Consider the following 26704-nt stretch of genomic DNA (forward strand, 5'->3'; position numbering starts at 1 on the left):
TTTGTGGTGGCATATTCACAAGTTTTGGGGTTCGGTTCCTGAAAAGTACTGGTGACTTAAACACAGTGGGTACATTTTTACAAATGGTCTAATAATGTTTTTCTACAGTTCTTGGGTTGCATGGCCATCCTTACGCACAGATATTCTTTATTTCAAGAATTGGGGTACACTTTGATATCTTAATTAAACTGGGAAAAGCAGCCGAAGGTGTCCCTGTCTGTTGCTTCTCCTTTATCTCCGTGCATCACAAACTTGTCCTGGATCTTTCATTTTATTTTTGCTGCTGTTAACACACACATTCATCATTTGCACACCGGATAATGTTCCTTCGGATGTTGCAGGTGTTGTCTTCACCTCCTTTTCATCAGCAAACTGACCATTTTGTTGGGCACTGTTGCATACCCCTTAACTGACCAGTGTGTGTTACTTTGTTACTCATAAATATATTTTATCAATATTTTTTCTCTATGTAAACTTTATTTTATTCTGCACTATTTTACTTTTTTTATTTGTTATTGTCCTGGAGCTTTTCTCCCCGGGCCTCTACTGAAAATGGACATATATCCAGTTAGACTAGCCCGGTCAACAAATGTAAAATAAAAAATAAAAAATAAAAAAAATAACAAATATATATATATATATATATATATATATATATATATATATACTTCAGATGATTGAAGTTTTAAAACGAAAGAAAAACAACAAAACAAAAAACATTTCCTGGATATTTTTGCATGGGGGAAAGCCCCCTGCAGCCCCCATACCCTCTGCTATTTAAATATACCAACTCTGAGATTGAACTACAGTGAGAAAAAGGGAACATTTTCCCTTACCTCACTGTATAATCTCTGTTCAGAACGTTTGAAGTTTGAAAACTTTGATCATATGGTCTCGGCCATATGAAATTTGAAGTTTTAAACTTCAGTCATCTGAAGGGAACACATATATATATATATATATATACATATATATATATGTATATATATATATATATATATATATATATATATATATATATATATATGGGTTCCGTTCCGAATTTCAAAGCTCCAAACTTTGAATTTCATATGATCGAAGATATGTTTGAAGATACAAAACTTCAAAATAATGAACAGAGATCAGCATACAGTGCAGACCGGGAAATTTCCCTTGTCCTCGCTGTAGTGCAATCTCGGAGTTGGTATATTTAAGTTGCGGGGGGTGTGGGGTGCAGGGGGTCTTGCCCCCCTGCATACACATGTTTTAGTGTGTTGGGTGGTGTTTTGGTGGGGGTTCACAATTTTGAGATTCCAAGATCTCGAGACTCTGAACTCAATATTCTGAAACTCGAGATTTTGGGATTTTAAAATTTTGTAGTGAACCTATATACATATATATATATATATATATATATATATATATATACATATATATTTATATATATATATATATATATATATATATATATTAGACTATATCACTTAGTCACAAAATTGGCATACACTACATTGACCACAAATATTTGAAGTTTAATTAATCAAAAAAACAAAAAAAAGATGAAAATTTTATACTGGGCGGTCAAGCCCCTTGCCCTGTACATCCTAAATACCCTGCAGATTTATATATATATATATATATATATATATATATATATATATATATATATATATATATATACCAACCTCAAGATCACAAAACAGTGCAGAAAGGGCAAAATCTCCCTCCCCACTGTGTAACAACCCCACAAAAGAAAAAATGCCAACATCTTAAGATGAACTGACAGTTTCAAAAACAATCCCCTAAGAAATCGCTCAATATAACAAACATATGATGAAACACACAAAATCCATACATTTATATATGCTTGTGTGAGTGTGTGTGTGTGTGTGTGTGTGTGTGTGTGTGTGTGTGTGTGTGTGTGTGTGTGTGTGTGTGTAGATATATATATATATCTATATAGATAGATATTTATAAGGGAGGATGAGAAGACGAGGATGATGAAGAAGGAGTGACAAGTGTCAAACACATAACGATATTAACAATACCCTTAGGCACAGGCAAGACAGATGGGTGTGTGATTACAGAGTAGGAATGCAGAGGAACACAAACAAATGGAGAACAGACAACTGGTGATGGAGTAGGAGTTGTGCAAATGCACAAGGATTAGATATGAAAAAAATGGTGGGTGTACAGATAATGGGGGGATGGGGCATGGGACTGTCACGGATGTCATGCCACACTAAAGACCCTCAGACAGTGACCTGCTCAGGACAGCCTGGAAGGGCAAACCACAATGTTGTGGTATTTGTGGCCTCTGGTAGCTCGGAACTGAGCAGGACAGCGAGTCTTGCACTCACTTTCAAGGCTTTGTTATGGGCCTCACTACCTCCCCACAGCCCCAGCCGCTGGAGTGTTTAGCACTGTCTGCATCTTAGACTAATGGTGTTCCAGACTGCTTTTTGATGGGCTATCCAAATGGGAGGTGACACCACTCCTACCCTGCAAAGCATGCCAGTCACTGGCTCAGATGTGGGGGCTCTCCTAGCTTGTAGTGGACTACTACAGCAGGTAACTATAATTATTTGTCATGTCAGAGCTAGCCTCTCAATAGTGTGAAAGTTGCTCTAGATTATTTGGTCAAGTCTAGTGATGTCACCTGTTTTTATTATCGGTTTTTGCCGCTTACTGTGTTGAGGACATGTTTTACACTGACATATGCCAGGTACCCATGCTAACAGTGGGAGGGGTTCATGTGCCCCTATTGGCTAGTATGTGCCTGCCATAAAGACCATTGAGGCTGGATAACTTACTGGCCAGCTGGTGTCTAATTGTACAGCCTGGTTACACTGGATAGCTCTGTTGAGTTAAAGCTGGACATAAAACCACTTATCCTTTCAAAAATAAATTAAGAATTTTTAGTCTAAATGTATGTTCACTGACAAGACGCAATTTGGAAGTGGGTGACATGATGGTAAGGTGCAGACTGCATATCCTTGTGTCTAGGAGACAAGGTGAAAGGCAATGCAGCAACACCACTTGCCATGGGATCTAGAGTCTACAACTCCTGGTGAAGACAGAATGGAAATAGTGTGGAAACTGTAGTGACAGGGAATCTTCTGGAGCAATTAGGGATGTCATCAGAATTAGTGATGCACTCATGACAATCAGGCACCAGTGAAATGATAGGGCAGTATTCATAATGCCAGCCTGTGCCCCTCATCAGGGTTGTGATGGTATGGAAAAGAGTGCATTCAGGTAGCAGTTGCAGGACCTACTAGATAAAGCAAGACAAAAGGAGCTGATGTTGATAATGAGGACTTAAATTCCCACATGGTGGCAGACAGAACAAAATATGATGACAGCCTTTGTCCACATGGTGGGTAAACAGGAATAGAGAAGGAGAGAACATTCCTAATTTCACGCTGGCTAATGGCTTGATGCCGGCCAATATGGTTCACCAAGAGAGAAAGTCATAGGATGACATACACATGTAATTAACATGCAACTCAGGTGGACCTCCTCCTAATAAAGAAAGGGCATTGGGGTAGAATCAGAGATTACTAAGTCATCCTCAGTGAAATTGATATCTCTCACTGGTTACCACAATCAGCTGCGAATGATGGATAGAGAAGGCTCTAACATCAAAAGAGATCTGGATAAAGACCTTAAAGTAGACTGGAGTGAAAGCCTAGGAGATCAAGGAAATTCTCAAGACCCTAGCACCTGAGGAAGAAAAAGAAATAGCTAAACACTGGCTTTGCTGCTGCTATACTCCAGGTTAATTCTTCCTACCTCCCTTAAAATATCACTCCTTTCTGCTCCTCCTAACTCTACCCCTTATCTTGCTGCCTCTAGCATTGCCACTTTTCCTTTATTCGCTGTGCTAAACTGTGTATATGATACAACCTCATTATGCTGCTCTCTTGGACATGGGTTCATATGAACCATGCTTAAAGCTGTACATGTAATACTGTGTAGATGATACAACCACATTATGCTGATCTCTTGGACATGGGTTCATATGAACCATGCTTAAAGCTGTACATGTTATACTGTATATATGATACAACTTTATTATGCTGCTATCTAGGACATGGGTTCATATGAACCATGCTTAAAGCTGTACATGTAATACTGTGTATATGATACAACTTCATTATGCTGCTCTCTTGGACATGGGTTCATATGAACCATGCTTAAAGCTGTACATGTAATACTGTCTATATGATACAACCTCGTTATGCTGCTCTCTTGGAAATGGGTTCATATGAACCATGTTTAAAGCTGTACATGTTATACTGTGTATATGATACAATGTCATTATGCTGCTCTCTTGGACATGGGTTCATATGAACCATGCTTAAAGCTGTACATGTTATACTGTGTATAGGATACAACTTTATTATGCTGCTATCTAGGACATGGGTTCATATGAACCATGCTTAAAGCTGTACATGTAATACTGTGTCTATGATACAACTTCATTATGCTGCTCTCTTGGGGACATGGGTTCATATGAACCATGCTTAAAGCTGTACATGTAATACTGTGTATATGATACAACCTCATTATGCTGCACTCTTGGACATGGGTTCATATGAACCATGCTTAAAGCTGTACATGTAATACTGTGCATATGATACAACCTCATTATGCTGCTCTCTTGGACATGGGTTCATATGAGCCATGCTTAAAGCTGTACATGTAATACTGTGTATATGATACAATTTCATTATGCTGCTCTCTTGGACATGGGTTCATATGAACCATGCTTAAAGCTGTACATGTAATACTGTGTATATGATAAAACTTCATTATGCTGCTCTCTTGGGGACATGGGTTCATATGAACCATGCTTAAAGCTGTACATGTAATACTGTGTATATGATACAACATCATTATGCTGCTCTCTTGGACATGGGTTCATATGAACCATGCTTAAAGTTGTACATTTAATACTGTGTATATGAAACAATCTCATTATGCTGCTCTCTTGGACATGGGTTCATATGAACCATGCTTAAAGCTGTACATGTAATACTGTGTATATGATACAACCTCATTATGCTGCTCTCTTGGACATGGGTTCATATGAACCATGCTTAAAGCTGTACATGTAATACTGTGTATATGATACAACTTCATTATGCTGCTCTCTTGGACATGGGTTCATATGAACCATGCTTAAAGCTGTACATGTAATACTGTGTATATGATACAACTTCATTATGCTGCTCTCTTGGACATGGGTTCATATGAACCATGCCTAAAGCTGTACATGTAATACTGTGTATATGATACAACCTCATTAAGCTGCTCACTTGGACATGGGCTCATATGAACCATGCTTAAAGCTGTACATGTAATACTGTGTATATGATACAACTTCATTATGCTGCTCTCTTGGACATGGGTTCATATGAACCATGCTTAAAGCTGTACATGTAATACTGTGTATATGATACAACCTCATTAAGCTGCTCTCTTGGACATGGGCTCATATGAACCATGCTTAAAGCTGTACATGTAATACTGTGTATATGATACAACCTCATTAAGCTGCTCTCTTGGACATGGGCTCATATGAACCATGCTTAAAGCTGTACATGTAATACTGTGTATATGATACAACTTCATTATGCTGCTCTCTTGGTCATGGGTTCATATAAACCATGCTTAAAGCTGTACATGTAATACTGTGTATATGATTCAATTTCATTATTCTGGTCTCTTGGACATGGGTTCATATGAACCATGCTTAAAGCTGTACATGTAATACTGTGTATATGATAAAACTTCATTATGCTGCTCTCTTGGACATGGGTTCATATGAACCATGCTTAAAGCTGTACATGTATATGATACAACCTCATTATGCTGCTCTCTTGGACATGGGCTCATATGAACCATTCTTAAAGCTGTACATGTAATACTGTGTATATGATACAACTTCATTATGCTGCTCTCTTGGACATGGGTTCATATGAACCATGCTTAAAGCTGTACATGTAATACTGTGTATATGAAACAATTTCATTATGCTGCTCTCTTGGACATGGGTTCATATGAACCATGCTTAAAGCTGTACATGTAATACTGTGTATATGATACAACGTCATTATGCTGCTCTCTTGGGGACATGGGTTCATATGAACCATGCTTAAAGCTGTACATGTAATACTGTGTATATGATACAACATCATTATGCTGCTCTCTTGGACATGGGTTCATATGAACCATGCTTAAAGCTGTACATGTAATACTGTGTATATGATACAATGTCATTATGCTGCTCTCTTGGACATGGGTTCATATGAACCATGCTTAAAGCTGTACATGTAATACTGTGTATATGATACAACTTCATTATGCTGCTCTCTTGGACATGCGTTCATATGAACCATGCTTAAAGCTGTACATGTAATACTGTGTATATGATACAACTTCATTATGCTGCTCTCTTGGACATGGGTTCATATGAACCATGCTTAAAGCTGTACATGTAATACTGTGTATATGATACAACCTCATTAAGCTGCTCTCTTGGACATGGGCTCATATGAACCATGCTTAAAGCTGTACATGTAATACTGTGTATATGACACAACTTTATTATGCTGCTCTCTTGGACATGGGTTCATATAAACCATGCTTAAAGCTGTACATGTAATACTGTGTATATGATACAACGTCATTATGCTGCTCTCTTGGACATGGGTTCATATGAACCATGCTTAAAGCTGTACATGTAATACTGTGTATATGATACAACATCATTATGCTGCTCTCTTGGACATGGGTTCATATGAACCATGCTTAAAGCTGTACATGTAATACTGTGTATATGATACAACTTCATTATGCTGCTCTCTTGGACATGGGTTCATATGAACCATGCTTAAAGCTGTACATGTAATACTGTGTATATGATACAACCTCATTAAGCTGCTCTCTTGGACATGGGCTCATATGAACCATGCTTAAAGCTGTACATGTAATACTGTGTATATGACACAACTTTATTATGCTGCTCTCTTGGACATGGGTTCATATAAACCATGCTTAAAGCTGTACATGTAATACTGTGTATATGATTCAATTTCATTATGCTGGTCTCTTGGACATGGGTACATATGAACCATGCTTAAAGCTGTACATGTTATAATGTGCATATGATACAACCTCATTATGCTGCTCTCTTGGACATGGGTTCATATGAACCATGCTTAAAGCTGTACATGTAATACTGTGTATATGACACAACCTCATTATGCTGCTCTCTTAGACATGGGTTCATATGAACCATGCTTAAAGCTGTACATGTAATACTGTGTATATGATACAACTTCATTATGCTGCTCTCTTGGACATAGGTTCATATGAACCTTGCTTAAAGCTGTACATGTAATACTGTGTATATGATACAACTTCATTATGCTGCTCTCTTGGACATGGGTTCATAGGAACCATGCTTAAAGCTGTAGATGTAATACTGTATATATGATACAACCTCATTATGCTGCTCTCTTGGACATGGGTTCATAGGAACCATGCTTAAAGCTGTACATGTAATACTGTGTATATGATACAACCTCATTATGCTGCTCTCTTGGACATGGGTTCATATGAACCATGTTTAAAGCTGTACATGTAATACTGTGTATAGGATACAACTTCATTATGCTGCTCTCTAGGACATGGGTTCATATGAACCATGCTTAAAGCTGTACATGTAATACTGTGTATATGATACAACCTCATTATGCTGCTCTCTTGGACATGTGTTCATATGAACCATGCTTAAAGCTGTACATGTAATGCTGTGTATATGATACAACTTCATTATGCTGCTCTCTTGGACATGGGTTCATATGAACCATGCTTAAAGCTGTAGATGTAATACTGTGTATATGATACAACCTCATTATGCTGCTCTCCTGGACATGGGTTCATATGAATCATGCTTAAAGCTGTACATGTAATACTGTGTATATGATACAACTTCATTATGCTGCTCTCTAGGACATGGGGTCATATGAACCATGCTTAAAGCTGTACATGTAATACTGTGTATGTGATACAACTTCATTATGTTGCTCTTAGACATGGGTTCATATGAACCATGCTTAAATCTGTACATGTAATACTGTGTATATGATACAACTTCATTATGCTGCTCTCTAGGACATGGGTTCATATGAACCATTCTTAAAGCTGTACATGTAATACTGTGTATGTGATCTAACTTCATTATGCTGCTCTCTTAGACATGGGTTCATATGAACCATACTTAAAGCTGTACATGTAATACTGTGTATATGACACAACTTCGTAATGCTGCTCTCTTGGACATGGGTTCATATGAACCATGCTTAAAGCTGTACATGTAATTACAACTGCCTTGGTGTCTCTGTAAATGCTTCACTGCATATATATATATATATATATATATATATATATATATATATATATATATATGTATCTATATATGTGTGTGTGTGTGTGTGTGTGTGTGTGTGTGTGTGTGCGTGCGTGTACGTAAACAGGTTCTCTATTTGTATTTACATATAATTTTACTGCTAGTATTGTTACTGTTTTGGAGCTTTTCTCCCTGGACCTCTGCTGAAAACAGACTCCTAGCTCATTTGGACATTACCAGGTTAACAAATGCAATAAATAAATAAATAAATAAATAAATAAATACGAAACAGTTGGAGGTCAAGAAGAAGAATGAAATTTTGGTAAGAATGGAAGTGAGCAGGTCAAACAGGAATGCAGTAACACTATCAGGAAATCCAAACACCTTTGCCAATTACAAAGTGACGGTTTTTAGGCAAGTATTAGGCTACTGTCCTTGTGGGTCATTTTAAGCCTAGCCAGTTCCCTAAAGGTGATAAGTAAACCATGTACCTTGTGTCTGTGAGGTATACACTTACATCATTATGCCAACTCCTAAATTTATGCCAAAACTTTCTCTTTTTATCATGTATCTGTACAAAGTACATCATGCATTTGCATAGCAAAATGTGAATCTGAATTGCAAAATTGGGAAAGACACCCTATTATAATAGCATAGACACAGCATTTGCATACTGTTACTCATTTAAATCTCGTTATGCAGTTATTTGCATAAAAAACACTGTGCTTTTCCAAGTTTTGCATATATGCAAAGCCCATGTCTCTGAATAGCACCTTTGTTTCCCTTATGTGCAATAAGTACACAACTACTGCGCACATGCATAACCTCTATAAATAGCAACCCTTGTGTGAAACACATATGATATAGAAAAGCTTTGAAGAAGCTAGCTCACTTGCTTTCTGTTGGTCTCTGTCTATCTGTGTGTGTGTGTGTGTGTGTGTGTGTGTGTGTGTGTGTGTGTGTGTGTGTGTGTGTGTGTATTCTCTTTGGAATCTCAAAATCCTTAAACATCAAAATTCATATGGTTGAGACCATATGATCGAAGGTTTAGAACTTCAAAATTCCAAAAGGAGATCTGCATACATATTTGTCCTGGATGTTTTTGCATGGGGCAACCCCCATTGCACCCCTCACATCCCCCGCTATTAAAATATACCAACTCCAAGATCACACTACAGTGAGGAAAAGGGAATTTTCCCATTCCATGCTGTATGGAGATCTCCATTTAAGTGTTTGAAGTTTTAAAACTTCAATCATATGGTTTCAGCCATATGAAATTCGAAGTTCTGAAACTTCAATCACTTAAATGGAACCCATATATATATATATATATATATATATATATATATATATATATATATATATATATGTATACATATATATATATATATATATATATATATACATAGATACACATATATATATATATATATATACATATATAGATATATAGATGTACAGGTCCATGCTTGCAAATAAAGAATGAAATGTGCAGTAATGTTTAATATAGTCTTCTTCTTCAAGTAAATCTGTTTCGTTGTTGAATTTTATGTACCCAGGTGTCTGTGACATGTTTAATGATGAGTATAAAGGTTAAATGCACAAACTGAACATAGCACTGAATTAAGTAACTTCATATTTAGTAAATAGAGGGATAACTCTATTATCTTCTAGGAAAGGGGATGTAACCAGGTGGCTATGGCTTTATGCCCCATACCCTCTTGACAGCTGACCATCAACTGCCACCAGCTCCTTTACTCATTCGGCAAGTATATCAGATAACATCGTTGTCAGAGTATGCCCTAACCTCATCCCAAAACATCCTTGTAAGCTCTGCAATTAGTACCTGCCAAGCAGCGTATCCACTGCCAGCGTGGAACTTCCTTCGCTTATAACGCTGCTAGTGCAGCATGTCTAGGCATCCCCCCCCCCGATGGGCAATCTGGTATTGCCCTCTTACTCCCATCCTCCCTATCCATTCCTTCTAATGCCTGTCCCAACACGGGTGATCCGGGGTACAATAAGGATGTAAGAGCTTTACTTCTCTGCACCATAGGACCAGAAATGGGCTATATAACTTTAAGAGTTTGACACTTCTAGTGTGCATTACAAGTAGCATGTCATGTGAACTGCATTCAAAGCACTATATAGATGTAGTAATGAATTCTTAGATGCTGGTAGCAAGTAGCAAGAACTCCATCCCAGCTTTGTTAAGTAAAGTTTGAGTCAAATGTTGCATAGTTGGACACTTGTAATACCACTCCAGATGTTAAGTAGTTTAAATTTTATTTTCATAATCTAAGGTACAATAACTGAGATGTGTCAACAGTTTTGTAAAACTATTTAGTACACACTACTGTTAAAGTAGCTGCAAGGTTAAAACCAAAAGTAAGCAGTGATGATATCTGTGACCTAAGCAGTATAAACAACCCCTTGGAGTATAAACGTTAAGGATCGCAGTACTGTTCTAGCTTGCATTCATCAGTACTATGATTTTTAACTCATTAGATTTTGACATTAATACTCAGATCTGAGATATTAATTTTGAAAAATATAATAAAAAGATTTTTACAAATCAAGATAAAATACCAGTGGTCTTCAAAAATGACATAATGAAAACTTTTTTCTAGTTACAGAGAAAGAAATATGTCATCTAGTTGATTCCATTCAATGAATGTGAGATATGAAAGCTTTCTTCTGAAGTGAGTAGTGATGTAAAACTTTTGTGTCCACAGGAAACCTTCCAAGAGCAGAAAACCTAGACTAAGCAATGCTAAATCTGAAGGTAAATCTGAACTGATACACGTCAAAATATTAAACAGCAGTTGAGAAGTATGCTAAACTGAACTGCAGAAAATGAAAGAAAAGGCAAGCACATGGTTAAAACATGGTCTCAATTCATTGTTAAGGCAAAGTTGCATGTGGAATAATGCCTCTTTAATTATTTATAAGGCCCTTCCTCTTGCTATCCAATAGAGTTCTAGTTTCTGAATATTAATTAGTAATTTTAGAAGCGAGAGGGACACATTTCAGTGTCAGACAGGAAGTGTGTGTTAAGCACTAAATGCTGAGTTCCATAGCTACCACAGAAACATCTTTCAAGAGTTTTTTGTTTGCTTATTTGATTTGGTCTGTTCCTGATAACTTGAAGTACCACAAACTGTTTATATACTGGAATACAGCAGTCAGTGCTGGTGACTGAAAGAGGATCTCAGAACAATGAAGCTGGAGGTAAGGAGGGATTCTGAGCACATACACATACAATGAGTGCTTTTGCAGGAGATCTGGTGCTCTGTGGTTAGGGATTGTCTGCATCCCTTGTTCTATGCAGTCTGTACAGATGCAGCTTGTAGTTCTGAGCAGATCAGAGCTGAGAAGTGAGTCTGATGCTGAAACAAACCATTAGAAATGCAAACAGGCACGTGTATGAGAAAATTTACATGTAGTAAAAAAAAATTCCATTCCCTTACCTTTATGTTTCCAAACCATAGAGAACAAAGAAGTTTATGACGATAGCAGACAGAATTAGAGTGCTAACTTTGTGAGTATGACATTCTGAACATACTCATCCCTCTCATCCTTTTAATGCAAGAAATCTGGACTAAGTGTAAAATAATGAGGGGACAAGGGCCCTGAAATAGAGATAGATTTTAAATATTGATCTTATAAACTTAGAAAGTTACTAGAATGACAGGTTTTGTGTTAGCATGCATTTTTAGAAACTCAAACATATGTCATTATTTAATTATTGAATATTATTAATTATTTAATGACCTCAATCCTCAGTGATTTGCCATAAAACCTGATATTTTATGAGAAACATTCTGTGAAAATCTTTTTTTTTTTTTTTTTTGAGAGGTGTGAACACACAAAAACTAAGGAAATTTTTACGTTTGGTGTGTGTAGCAATATGACTGAAATATACTACTGCCTGTAGAGATCAGATCTTACTCAGTATGTAGGAATGTTTCTCAATGTATGCTTCTGCATGAGCTGTATGTAACATTAATATAAAGTCTGTCAGCAAGCTGGGATCTTTTCCCACCCATTCTGTACATCTGTGTGAGCTTATATAAATGTTTTTCATATGCATTCTGCCCTCTTAAGTGACTTTAATTTATTATATTTTGTTTTTGTTGCATCGTCCTTGGACTATAGTAGTTCATATTATGGAAAAAAGTCATTAAAATTTACATCTACCACAAAAAAATGATGCACTGTATCCTTATTTCTTATGGAAATGAATGGTGGTAAATCGGTACATTAACTGCACTTGTAAAGGTATATAATGTATTTTTATGATGTGGCTGTTTAATTCCTGATTAATGATGAGTGGAGAGTTTTTACACCTACTGTAAAACTGTGTATAAAATCTCAGAGGTATTAAGTACTGAATTTTGGTTGTGTGTCTGCCTAGAATCCTGCTTTTACAATTTTGTCAAGTGGTATAAATATAAAGCTGTACTGTGACTTACCTTCCATCAGGAATCTGTGATAATGTACTTACTAAAGATGATGCACTTGTGCTTTGAACTTGTCTTTTTAAGTCATCATACAGTAAAGTGCTTTTCTGTTCCATAAATAATTCTAATACTTTCTAACATAAGTAAATAGTGTGTGTCATAATATCAGATTTGTTGTCATTTTCTGTCATAACTCTACGTTGGAAGGAACCTGCATCAGCTGACATCCTTACTGCCTGTTATAATCTGATTGCATGACATAAACTTAACTTAAGCTGTGTTTCTTAAATGTGATGGAGATGGTTTCTTATGAAACTCTGCATCAGCAGGATATAGATTTATCAGTATGAATTTAACTACACAAAAATCAAATACATGGAAGAAATAGAAGAGCTTTCTAGTTGCTAGTGACTGAGCTGTGTGTAACTTCTTCAGCTGGAGGTGTATTATAGTTATCGGCGAAGCACTTGCACAAAAAAGTGAAGCAGAGCAGTATGATGCAATAATGACTGAAGAACAAATACTACATATACTGTACAATTATTCATTACAATGCATTTTTGAGGACTATTCCAAAAATGTTACAAAATTATATAGGATAAAAGCTGCCTAAATAATTAAAAAGTAAATATGTATACTATATAGATGATTCAATATTTCCGTAAAGTGTGATTCCACATACTGGGCTGTAAGGGTGGTACAAAGCTGTAGTTCAGTTTCATTCATTAAGGTATATGTGCGAAAAGAACTTAACTCCTCTGCCATACAGTACAGTGTAAGGAGAACAGAGCAGTTTGTAAGTTTCATACAACATGGTGTCAGGGAAAACAGAGCAGCTGTTACGATTCACACACTAAAGTGTAAGGGAGAATGGGCAGCGTGTAGGTATCACACACTGCAGTGAAAGGGAGATGAATGCAATGTAGGTTTCACACATTACAGTGTAAGAGAGAAAACAATAGCATGTAGGTATCGCACACTACAGAATAAGAGGGGACAGAGCAGTTTGTAGGTTCATACAAAATGGTATAAGGGAAATCAAAGCAGCCCTTAGGATTCACACACTATAGTGTAAGGGAAAAGAGTGCAATGTGTAGGTTTCACACACTACAGTGTAAGAGAGAACAGGGCAGTGTGTAGGTATACACTACAGGCTAAGGGAGAACAGCAGTGTGTAGGTATCTCACACTACAGGCTAAGGGAGAACAGCAGTGTGTAGGTATCATACACTACAGGCTAAGGGAAAACAGCAGTGTGTAGGTATCATATACGACAGGCTAAGAGAGAACAGCAGTGTGTAGGTATCACACACTACAGGCTAAGGGAGAACAGCAGTGTGTAGGTATCATACACTACAGGCTAAGGGAGAACAGCAGTGTGTAGGTGTCACACACTGCAGGCTAAGGGAGAACAGCAGTGTGTAGGTGTCACACACTGCAGGCTAAGGGAGAACAGCAGTGTGTAGATATCATACACTACAGGCTAAGGGAGAACAGCAGTGTGTAGGTATCACACACTACAGGCTAAGGGAGAACAGCAGTGTAAGGGAGAACAGCAGTGTGTAGGTATCAAACACTGCAGGCTAAGGGAGAACAGGGCAGTGTGTAGGTATCACACACTACAGACTAAGGGAGAACAGCAGTGTGTAGGTATCATACACTACAGGCTAAGGGAGAACAGCAGTGTGTAGATATCATACACTACAGGCTAAGGGAGAACAGCAGTGTGTAGGTATCATATACGACAGGCTAAGGGAGAACAGCAGTGTGTAGGTATCATACACTACAGGCTAAGGGAGAACAGCGGTATGTAGGTATCACAAACTGCAGGTTAAGGGAGAACAGCAGTGTGTAGATATCATACACTACAGGCTAAGGGAGAACAGCAGTGTGTAGGTATCATACACTACAGGCTAAGGGAGAACAGCGGTATGTAGGTATCACACACTGCAGGTTAAGGGAGAACAGCAGTGTGTAGATATCATACACTACAGGCTAAGGGAGAACAGCAGTGTGTAGATATCATGCACTACAGGCCAAGGGAGAACAGCGGTATGTAGGTATCACACACTGCAGGTTAAGGGAGAACAGCAGTGTGTAGATATCATACACTACAGGCTAAGGGAGAACAGCGGTATGTAGGTATCATACACTACAGGCTAAGGGAGAACAGCGGTATGTAGGTATCACACACTGCAGGTTAAGGGAGAACAGCAGTGTGTAGATATCATACACTACAGGCTAAGGGAGAACAGCAGTGTGTAGATATCACACACTACAGGCTAAGACAGAATGGAGCAACATGTAGGGTACACACATTACAAATGAAAGAATAATGGAGCAGCTTCTAGGGTTCACACACTGCAGCAGAACAGAGAATAGAGTAATATGAAGGGTTCCGGTATTACAGTGTAAGGGAGAACTGAGCAGCATGTGAGATTCACACACTACAGTGAAAGGGAGAACAGACCAGTGTGTAGGTTTGTACAGTGCAGTTTAAGTGACAATAGTACAATGCTCAGACACCAGATATGATGTAAGGAACAATGGACCTGCAGTTGGATTCCATAGATTGTTGCTGTAAGGGACAAACAAAGGAACATTGGTTTTGTGCACTAGGGTACAAGTGAAAGCAGGACTTTATTCTGTTTTCATACATTAGATTTAGAGAAGAATATTTTTCTTATAGGTAGTGACTCTATTCTCTTTTTCTTGCAGTATGCTATAGTGCTGTAGGGTATAACAGAGCTAACCTGATGTGTGTGTGCATGGGTATGTGTGTTAGGGTGTTTATTGTCAGTGTTGCCACCTTGTTTATCAGTAAGCTGTAGGGCAGTACTGTGTAGTGTGTGTGTGTGTGTGTGTGTGTGTGTGTGTGTGTGTGTGTGTGTTTACACGTGCATGCGTATATGTGTTGGGGTGTTTATTGTCAGTGTTGCCATCCTGTTTATCAGCGAGGTATAAGGCAGTACTGTGTAGTGTGTGTGTGTGTGTGTGTGTGTGTGTGTGTGTGTGTGTGTGTGTGTGTGTGTGTGTGTGTGTTTACTCGTGCATGTGTATGTGTGTTGGGGTGTTTATTGTCAGGTTGCCATCCTGTTTATCAGCGAGGTACAAGGCAGTACTGTGTAGAGTGTGTGTGTGTGTGTGTGTGTGTGTGTGTGTGTGTGTGTGTGTGTGTGTGTGTGTGTGTGTGTGTGTGTCCATGTTTACATGTGCATGCATATGTGTTGGGGTGTTTCTTGTCAGTGTTGTCATCCTGTTCATCAGTAAGGTATAAGGCAGTAGTGTGTGTGTGTGTGTGTGTGTGTGTTTACACGTACATGCACGTGTGTTGGGGTGGTTATTCCCAGTGTTGCCATCTTGTTTATCAGTAAGGTATAAGGCAGTAATGCATGTATGTAATGTGTGTGTAGTGTGTGTGTGTGTGTGTGTGTGTGTGTGTGTGTGTGTGTGTGTGTGTGTGTGTGCTTGTTTATCAGTAAAGTGTAAGGCAGTACTGTGTAGTGTGTGTGTGTGTGTGTGTGTGTGTGTGTGTGTGTGTGTTTACACCTGCATACATATGTATGTTCGGGTGTTTATTGTCAATGTTGCCATCCTGTTTATCAGTAAGGCATAAGGCAGTACTCTGTAGAGTGTGTGTGTGTGTGTGTGTGTGTGTGTGTTTACACGTGCATGCGTATATGTGTTGGGGTGTTTATTGTCAGTATTGCCATCCTGTTTATCAGCGAGGTATAAGGCAGTACTGTGTAGTGTGTGTGTGTGTGTGTGTGTGTGTGTGTGTGTGTGTGTGTGTGTGTGTGTGTGTGTATGTGTTTAGTCGTGCATGTGTATGTGAGTTGGGGTGTTTATTGTCAGTGTTGCCATCCTGTTTATCAGCGAGGTATAAGGCAGTACTGTGTAGAGTGTGTTTGTGTGTGTGTGTTTACATGTGCATGCATATGTGTATTGGGGTGTTTATTGTCAGTGTTGCCATCCTGTTCATCAGTAAGGTATAATGCAGTTTGTGTGTGTGCATGTGTGTGTGTGTGTTTACACATACATGCACATGTGTGTTGGGGTGGTTATTCTCATTGTTGCCATCCTGATTAGCAGTAAGTTATAAGGCAGTAATGTATGTATTTAATATGTGTGTAGTGTGTGTGTGTGTGTGTGTGTTTACACATGCATGTGTATGTGTGTTGGGGTGTTTATTGTCAGTGTTGCCATCCTGTTTATCAGTAAGGTATAAGGCAGTACTGTGTAGTGTGTGTGTGTGTGTGTGTGTGTGTGTGTGTGTGTGTGTGTGTGTGTGTGTGTGCTTGCACGTGCATGCGTATATGTGTTGGGGTGTTAGTGTTGCCATCCTGTTTATCAGTAAGGTATAAAGCAGTAATGTATGTGTGTGTGTGTGTGTGTGTGTGTGTGTGTGTGTGTGTGTGTGTGTGTGTTTACACATGCATGTGTATGTGTGTTGGGGTGTTTATTGTCAGTGTTGCCATCCTGTTTATCAGTGAGGTATAAGGCAGTACTGTGTGTGTGTGTGTTTACACGTGCATGCGTATATGTGTTGGGGTGTTAGTGTTGCCATCCTGTTTATCAGTAAGGTATAAAGCAGTACTGTGTAGTGTTCAGATTTCACAGATAAGGTGCCCTTGGATTTACTATTAATACCTAAGTTGTACTTATCCTCTGTTTGCATGCACTTATCACTTGCATTGCCAAGACTGTACTTCTTTTCCATTGATTTTGCAATAAGGAAATCTATGTATCATTAGCAGTGATGTGGCCATAATCAGTTTTCCACACAGCAAAGTCGAAGAGAGATTCATTACTGGCAGTGATTAGGCTGAAATCTGCTTCCATAAATAAGTGTGCAAAGTAAGAACAGATCTCTTAACATGAAGTTACTCTGTTCCTCCACACAGCATGGCATAATATAGTTGGCACGGCAATAGTTATGTACTGCTCTCCTTCAGTACTGCACGATATAGGAGAGAGCATAGCTATGATTGTGTTTTGTTTCCAAACAGCAGGGTACACAGTAGCTATTGAGACATGGAATAGACTAATATTCTTCGCTACCAGAGTTTACAAGGTACACTCACAATATCTCTATTTTGAACTCTATTCATTTACCCTTCTGTTTGTATACTTTCACAATGTCATTATGTTTATATGTATACTTTTATAGGATTAATGGTCCATATAATAAAAATCAAGCAGTCTAAACTTTAGCTTGTATCTTTGCATGTCCAACCGAATCTTATCATCCATGCACAGACATTTGTTTTGTTCTGACATTCGTAATTTCCCATGTTTAGCAGTTACATTTACAAGTTGTTTTTTTGCCATTTACTTATTGTTGCATACTATTATGTTTAATCTCTTCTTTTGTACCTTATTCTACCTTTGATCTGATTTTTTTTATAAGATTGTTTCTTTTACTGTACTTACTTTCACTGCTAGTAGTGTGTTTTTTTTATTGCTTATTATTCCTAATGGGGATAGTTACCCGCGGTAGTGGTGCTGCGGTAGCATTGTCGCCTCACAGCAAGATGTTGTCGCATTTGATTCTCAGCTAGAGCGTCTTCTGTGTGGAGGTATGCATGAATGGGCGTGCCTTCGTTGAAGGTTGTGCGTCAGGGCTGGTAACTTTTCACATAAAAATCCACTACCAAACATTAGCGGACCGGAGTTCCACTGTGGCGACCCCTAACCGGGATAAGCCGAAAGACATTCCTAATGGGGATAGTTCAAATACTCGCTGCCGGTAACTGCTATGTATTTTGTTACTCTGTACTGCAGAGTTTAGGATAGCTTTATCAGTGGTATTTACTATGCTGTGCTCAGCTTATTTATATTTATTTCTGCTTTGTTTGCCACATTAGTCCCATTAGACTAGTGACTTCTTTTCAGGGGAAACAAGAGGTGGTATTTCTACTGTTAGGGGCAATTTGGCCAGTGCATTAGGGAACGTCCTCCTGTTATTTTTGACATGTGCTGTGGAATCTCTTGCATCCACCTGAGCTACCACTAACCCAAGCAGATGGAACCTTGGTTTAATATCTCATCTGAAGCTCAACACACTCAGGAGTACAGCAACCCACTAACATTGTATTGCAATATCATGAGAATCATCTGGAGTAGGAATAGAACCCACAGCCTTCTGGTCTTCCAGTACCAAAGACAAGTGTGCTACCTTTTGCATCACTGACACTGCTGCTAACAGAACATATGTCCAGTGTGCCTGACCTGGCAAAGGAAAGCAGATTTGTTACTAATAAACACAGGAGAGCATTGGTAACTGTAATTTTGGCAGGAAAGATTTTTGTTGCTCATTTGTTTTCAAAACATTTTTATTAGTCACAAAGTAAGAGAGAGAGAGAGCAATGAATGCCTTACCTCTTTTTTTTTTTTTTTTAGGTTCCAGAAGGCTTTGAAGATGTTTCTGTTGACTTTTCAAGAGACGAGTGGAAGATGCTCAGTCAAGAGGAGAAACAGCTACACCGGGAGGTGATGGTACAGAACTATGATCTCATGGTGTCATTAGGTAAGGATAATCCCAAAGGTACACATGAAGTTAATGGTACAAAGTATAACCACATGGTGTCATTAGGTAAGGTGAGATAGTCCCAGAGCTACAGTGTGAGGTGATGGTGCAGAACTCTGATCACATGGTATTATTTGGTAAGGAGTGATGGTCCCAGAGCTATAGAGTGAGGTGATGGTGCAGAACTCTGATCACATGGTATTATTAGGTAAGGAGGGATGGTCCCAGAGCTACACAGGGAGGTGATGGTACAGAACTATGATCTCATGGTATTATTAAGTTAAGTAGGATTGGTCCCAAAGCTACAGTGTGAGGTGATAGTACAGAACTCTGATCACGTGGTATTATTAGGTAAGGAGGGTTGGTCCCAGAACTACACCAGGAGGTGATGGTACAGAACTATGATCTCATGGAGTCATTAGGTAAGGTAGGATGGTCCTAGAACTACACAGGGAGGTGATGTTACAGAACTATGATCACATGGTGTCATTAGGTAAGGATAATCCCAAAGGTACACACGAAGTTAGTGGTACAAAGTATAAGCATATGGTGTCATTAGGTAAGGTGAGATAGTCCCAGAGCTACAGTGTGAGGTGATGGTGCAGAACTCTGATCACATGGTATTATTAGGTAAGGCGTGATGGTCCCAGAGCTATACAGGTAGGTGATGGTACAGAACTATGATCACATGGTGTCATTTGGTAAAGATAATCCCAAAGGTACACAGGAAGTTAGTGGTCCAAAGTATAACCACATGGTGTCATTAGGTAAGGAGAAATAGTCCTAGAGCTACAGTGTGAGGTGATGGTGCAGAACTATGATCACATGGTATTATTAGGTAAGGAGTGATGGTCCCATGACTACACAGGGAGGTGATGGTACAGAACAATGATCACATGGTGTCATTAGGTAAGGATAATCCCAAAGGTACACAAGAAGGTAGTGGTACAAAGTATAACCACATGGTGTCATTAGGTAAGGAGAGATAGTCCAAGAGCTACACTGGGATGAGATGGTATAGAACTATGATCTCATGGTGTCATTAGGTAAGGAGGATGGTCCCAAAGATACACAGGAAATTAGTGGTAAAAAGTATAACCCCATTGTGTCAGTAGGTAAGGAAGATGGTCTCAGAGCTACACAGGGAGGTGATGGTACAGAACTATGATCACATGGTCTCAGTAGGTAAAAAGGACAAACCCAAAGATACTCATGAAGTTAATGGTATAAAGTATAATCACATGGTGTCAGTAGATAAGGAGGGATGGTACAGAACTGTGATCACATTATGTCAGTAGTTACAAAGGGCGGTTTAGTGTGGTAGTGTTGGTGCCAAGCTGAAATTACTGAAGTTTTGCATTCTACATACTTTAGAACACACTTAATGAATATTGAAGCTGATGTTATAGTGCATATAATGCACATTATGATCACATTGGGACATCCTCAGTAATGGTTCGATATGTTACTCTGGATAACACTGTGGTCATCTAAGGACACCCTGAACAAATTATGAGCACTAAGTTCACCTTTAAGTAAGTTCTAGGAAGAAGCAGAAGGGTAAATCAAGAATCAGACACTACATTTTAAATGTTGTAAGCGGTTTCATCCGTATTTATTAAAACAAACACCTTTCTGGTCTGAAGAAGTTCCTTTTAATAAATACAGACAAAAGTGCTTATAACATTTAAAATTTAGTGTCTGATTCTTGATTTACCCTTCCGTGTCTTCCTAGTACTTGTATTCCTAGTTTTTGTGGGGTTTTTTGGCTTTCACCTTTAAATAGTTATTACCATGTGACCCCATAGACTGTGGTGGTGGTGCTGCAGTAGCGTTGTCGCCTCACACTAAGATGTCCTGTTCGATTCTCAGCTAGAGCGTCTTCTGTGTGGAGACATGCATGAATGGGCATACCTTCGTAGAAGGTTGTGCGTCAGGGCCGGCAACTCGGCACATAAAAATCTACTGCCAATCATTAGCAGACTGGAGTTCTGCTGTGGTGACCCCTAACCGGGAAAAGCCGAAAGACGCAACAACCATGTGACCCCATGAGTGATCTCCAAGTACAACATATTAATAAGTGGTGAGAATTGTTTGAAACTGTACCTACTTTAAGTGGAAATCTGGTAATACCTGCCATATATATTTATGTAATAAAACTGTAAGGGAACTTGAGATGAAACTGCAGGGTTGATGTAATTCATACCAACTTGTGGGGCTTTACATACATTTAGGTGGCTAGATTGGGGAATGACTTTCTGAAAGGCAGTGGGCAGTTGAGTTCCCCCATGCATCACTTTTCTCATGTCTGCTAACCTAACTCTACTCACACCCCTGCCCCTAACTCCAACCTGCATATTAGGGCACTAAACACCCTTTCCACTATTAGCACATTAAACTAGACACACGCTGATAACACACACAAGACACATCTATCCCCTTTCCTAAATCTTGCTTTAACCCTAACCACACTCTCCCATGTGAGCATAAAAACACACACATACACACAAACCAAATGCCAAAACTTCTGTAAAATACAAATGTTTTGACATTACTGTGCAATTCTGTTTACCTTAAAGTCAATAAATCATAATCCAGTGATTCTACCACAGAACAAAACTTTCACTCAACCATTCATGCCACCAGAAAGATTTTTGAAAAACATAAATGGTTCCTATTATAAGTAAAATAAAGTATGTCTATATCTATCTTTATTCCTCTCTCTCTCTGCATATATATATATATATATATATATATATATATATATATATATATATAATAAACTCGTAAAACATGCTTTACTTACAGAACAAAGACCAAAGTGAAAAAAATAGCTCACTTCGTTTTCCACTGTCCCTCTTCTCAGAATATATACTGCATATCTTAAACCAGTCTTTAGCAATCTACACCTTAGATAAGTCTTGCACACCCCCTTTACCAAATTCAGGGTCAAATCTTCAGACCTAGATCAGGACCCCTTTCAGCTCTGCACAACAAAAAGTCTTTCCCTAAACCTGCCTCAGACTAAATCTACTATATACCCTAAATGGGCCATCCCATGACAAAAACCAGGGTCTACACTTTACTCTACTTTACCCACAGTAAACCTCTGACCAGCTTCCTGATTTACCTCGGTCAGTTTTTTATACACCAGTAAACTGACAGTATTCCAGTAACTGACTAATACAGTCAGCTTCTTAAACCGAGTGCTGGGAACATTTTGCAGACACAAGTCATTTTGCACACATTAATAAAGGCATAATAACTGAACACACATTTAAAGCAAGTTTTCATAATAATGCACAGACATCTATATAATAAAACCATTTCTTTCAGTGCTGTATCACCATATGTTCCTAAAAATAAATCAGGGATACTTATTACAGGTGAAAGCAGTAAACAGTGTACCAGTCATACATCAATTAAAACAATATAACTGCAGAACTGTACTGTAAGCCAGTTTCTTTATAGTCCTTTACAGCAGAGAAGGACCTACGTTTTCTGTTGCAGAGTGGCTAAAAGGGAGATTGCAGTACAGTACACCATGTTACTTCAATGTGTGTCTGATATGAGTATTCAAAGACTGCATTTTTGTCTCGGTTTTATGCATCTTATTTAGTGTGATCTGGTCCTCTGTGTGTTAAATGACATGTTGTGCACTGCCTGCTGGTATGTGACCAACTACATGCAGATGTGTGCTAAATGGCTGTTTCAAACTGTAGACACAGATCTTTGCAGTAAACAGAGGGCACAGCCTTTTCTAACACAGAACCTCTGAGGTGGCTTGTTTCAAACCGTAGACACATTTCTTTGCTGTAAACAGAGGGCACAGCCTTTTCTAACACAGAACCTCTGAGTTGGCTCATTTCCTAATACAGAACCTCTGAGTTGGCTCATTTCAAACCGTAGACACATTTCTTTGCAGTAAACAGAGGGCTTAGCCTTTTCTAACACAGAACCTCTGAGGTGGCTCATTTCAAACCGTAGACACAGATCTTTGCAGTAAACAGAGGGCACAGCCTTTTCTAACACAGAACCTCTGAGGTGGCTCGTTTCAAACCGTAGACACAGATCTTTGCAGTAAACAGAGGGCACAGCCTTTTCTAACACAGAACCTCTGAGGTGGCTGTTGTTATTGATTAATCACTCACAGACATTATCTTCCCTACTCTGAGACTCATTGACTTCCTGTTTCATTATGCCTAGCATTATATTAGTGTGCCTTTGTTTAAGAACAAGAGTATCTCTAACTTGCATTCATTAAAGCTCCAGTCAGCCATCTTGTATCACTGAACCGTAGGTTGATACTATAAGTTATTGCTTATATAATCCCATTTATCATATTTTTGTCATAGTCATACATATTGTCTGAGTATGTGACTATTGGAGCTTTTCTCCCCAAGGTTGCACTGAAAAATGGTATATATGCCAGTCAGAGTTCCCCAGTCAACAAAGATAAATGTATAAAATTATCTTTAGTAGCAGAACATGCAGTAAAGAATTCTGCCAAGTTGATCCAGTTATTTTATTTTGTTTCTTACTATCCTTTCTTATAAAACAAAAATCTCCAACTGCAGCTGTTCTGCTGTTGCTATCACATTAATATACCTGAACTTGTATAAGGTACATTCAGATCACCCCTGCTCCAAAGAGATTTTTAATTCATTAATTTATTAAAAGTTTTCTTTAATGAATAACTCTATAGGTATGTTAGCAGCATTAGGGGATTTGTACCCTGCAGTGACAGCATAAGACTTCTTCCTTAATTCATAGAGCATTGACTGAATATATTCTAAAATGATTTATTCACGTAATTACACTTTTCTTATCATGTCTTCACTCTTTCTGTCACTAACCATGTGACCTGCATGACAAGTGTGCTCACTTAAAGCATTTCCTATATCAGCCTGTAAGTTCATGTTATAACAACAGCTGCTGAATCCTACTGAATTCATATATATTTATATATATATTCCCAGTCCAGGCACTTACCATTTGTACTTCATGCACTAGTATGTAAGACATTAGTGATATATTTGGTCACCTGCATTTTTCTACATTCTGCTGGGTTCCCTAGAAATGTTCATGAGTTTTTTTTAACACAAACATAAATGATACATAGTCTTCCCTCGATCTAGAAAAGGAGCCGAACTTCCTGTGGACAGACAGGTATGCATCTACTGGAAAATCAGTCGGTGGCACAGTGCACATGTTGGGTCTGTGGTGTTAAAGTCCTAATTAATGCCCAGATGACCCAAGTCTGACTACCAACTCTGGTGCTAGAAGAATTGGGTTGAGTTAGGGTGGGAATGAACGACTGACACAGGCTTGCCCATTTAGGGGAGAAGGAGTGGTAGTTTGAGTCATCCAATCACTGCATGCAGGAGGGGGCTTGCAAGCAGTTGTTACAGTCACAGATGGAGTTATCCATCCAACCTGATTCTGGAAGCATGCAGGCTTTGGGGGGCATGCCATTCTGTGTGACGTGTGTGCTACCATTATCCACCAGGGGAGGGGTTACGGCCATAAGCAGAAGAGCCTTGATGGCTACCTGAATGATGACTTCCAGGATTGTCCTTTACCACATAATGAATGAATGGGCTGCAAACCACTCCTACCATGTGGGGAACGAATGGTCTAATAGGTTGAAAGGAATGCCAAGGGTCAGCAAGTACAGTGGCCCCTCCCAAAAAAACAAGGAAAAAAAATCTATCAGCAGCTGACTTATCAGTCTGTTTTATAGCTTTTATTTAGTCAGCTCAAGTGTAATCAAATAAAACAAGAGAACATCAAAATGTAAGTGTAAAATGTGGAAGAGTTTTTTTTTCTGAGATATCCTTTTTTATTTATATAAATCACTTGGTTTGTGTACAATGTATCATGAAGTGATTCTCTCCCATTCATAATATTTTGTTCCCTATACAGCTGTGCAATCTGTTTTGTTGAGCCTCCTTTGCAAATACATAAAGCTAAAATTTCATTTTTTAAGTAAATGATTTCAAAGGTCTCTGACCTCCTGGTCTGTCCTTTTTATATTTTCGTCAGTTTCTGTAGATAAATGGTAGAAGACATGAGTCATATAATTCCCTGGATTGTATTATCATGACTCATATAATTCCCTAGATTGTATTATAAATGCACAATGTATGCTTTCTGTTGTGCAGGGTATGACATCCCAGTGGAACAGCTTTTGATGCTAATTGAAAAAAACTGTGAACTTCGAAGTGATGTTACCAGAGAAGATATGACTAAGGTTCAAATGGATCTTCCCAAAGACATCCAGACTAGTAAGTAAATGGTTAGATTATAAACTGGTTTGACTTCCCAGTCAATTCTGAGACCAGAGTTAAGCAAACTGTAGTGCAGTGTCCAAAAATGCAGAATAAAAATTATTGTTCCTGAACTTGCCAAATCGTTGAACACCTTATGATACCACTAGAGTTAATGGAATAAAACACTGAAATGATAGGCTCTTCCTTCTGGCATTTGATGAAGCTTATTTATTTGGTATAAATATATTAGATGTTGGTGGATATATGGCAAGTAGTGCTTGGTGCAGTGTGTCATTAATGTTGGAATAAAAATATAAGGAAAATAAATGTTCATGCTAGCATATTGAAATATATCCATATTTGTTGAAAAGATCAGATACATTTTGTTGCACCTTATTTTTGTTAGCTTAGTTTCATTTTTATATGGTTGCGGTGTTTGACTCATTTGAGATTGTTAATGTTGCTGTCCTGTGGATATGTTACATAGTTATTATGTCTTATGCATTGTATTTGTATGTGTGTACTTTCACATATGTTTGTTTGTGCATTTATGCATGTATATGTAGTGATTGTTTTGCTTACGGATGGTACATTGATGTATTACTTGGCTTTGTTACAACATGGCACTTGGATCTTCTGAACTGATTTCTTTATTCAGGTGCCATCGGTATGAAGTTTGTGAATTGCCACCATGTTTCATAATGGATTCTGTCAGGATCTCTGGTTTCCTCCCATACCACAAAGACATGGCTAGGTTGATTGTATTCCCCTAGGTGTGGTGAGTGTGTAAGTGTGTATGTATATACATGCACACTGGTCTCCCATTTTAGGCTGAAATTGTTCCCATTGTTTTTGGGGTAAACACAGTCCCTTACAGTCCTGAACTGGATGACTGTGGGCATAGAAAATCGATGGATAATCACTTGTTTTCTTTCCTTTCCACATTTTCTTTTAATGCAGTATATTGTTCTGCTGCAAAATATGCTATGAATATTATTTTGAGTTTACAAAATGCATGTTATACAAATAATTAAGTGTTT

General features: G+C 38.4%; 1 protein-coding gene across 1 annotated transcript in view; it reads left to right on the forward strand.

The window, feature by feature from the left end:
- Positions 1-26704, forward strand: part of LOC122789798 (zinc finger protein 585A-like) — a 336946-nt gene that overhangs the window by 126499 nt on the left and 183743 nt on the right. The window contains exons 6-7 of the mRNA XM_044057240.1: positions 19266-19392; positions 25557-25679. Of these exons, the coding sequence (XP_043913175.1) occupies positions 19266-19392; positions 25557-25679 (250 nt within the window). The remainder of the gene's footprint in view (positions 1-19265; positions 19393-25556; positions 25680-26704) is intronic.

The sequence above is a fragment of the Protopterus annectens genome, chromosome 15.part0, assembly GCF_019279795.1.
Source record: "Protopterus annectens isolate FY-2018-M chromosome 15.part0, PAN1.0, whole genome shotgun sequence".
Classification (NCBI taxonomy): Eukaryota; Metazoa; Chordata; order Ceratodontiformes; family Protopteridae; genus Protopterus; species Protopterus annectens.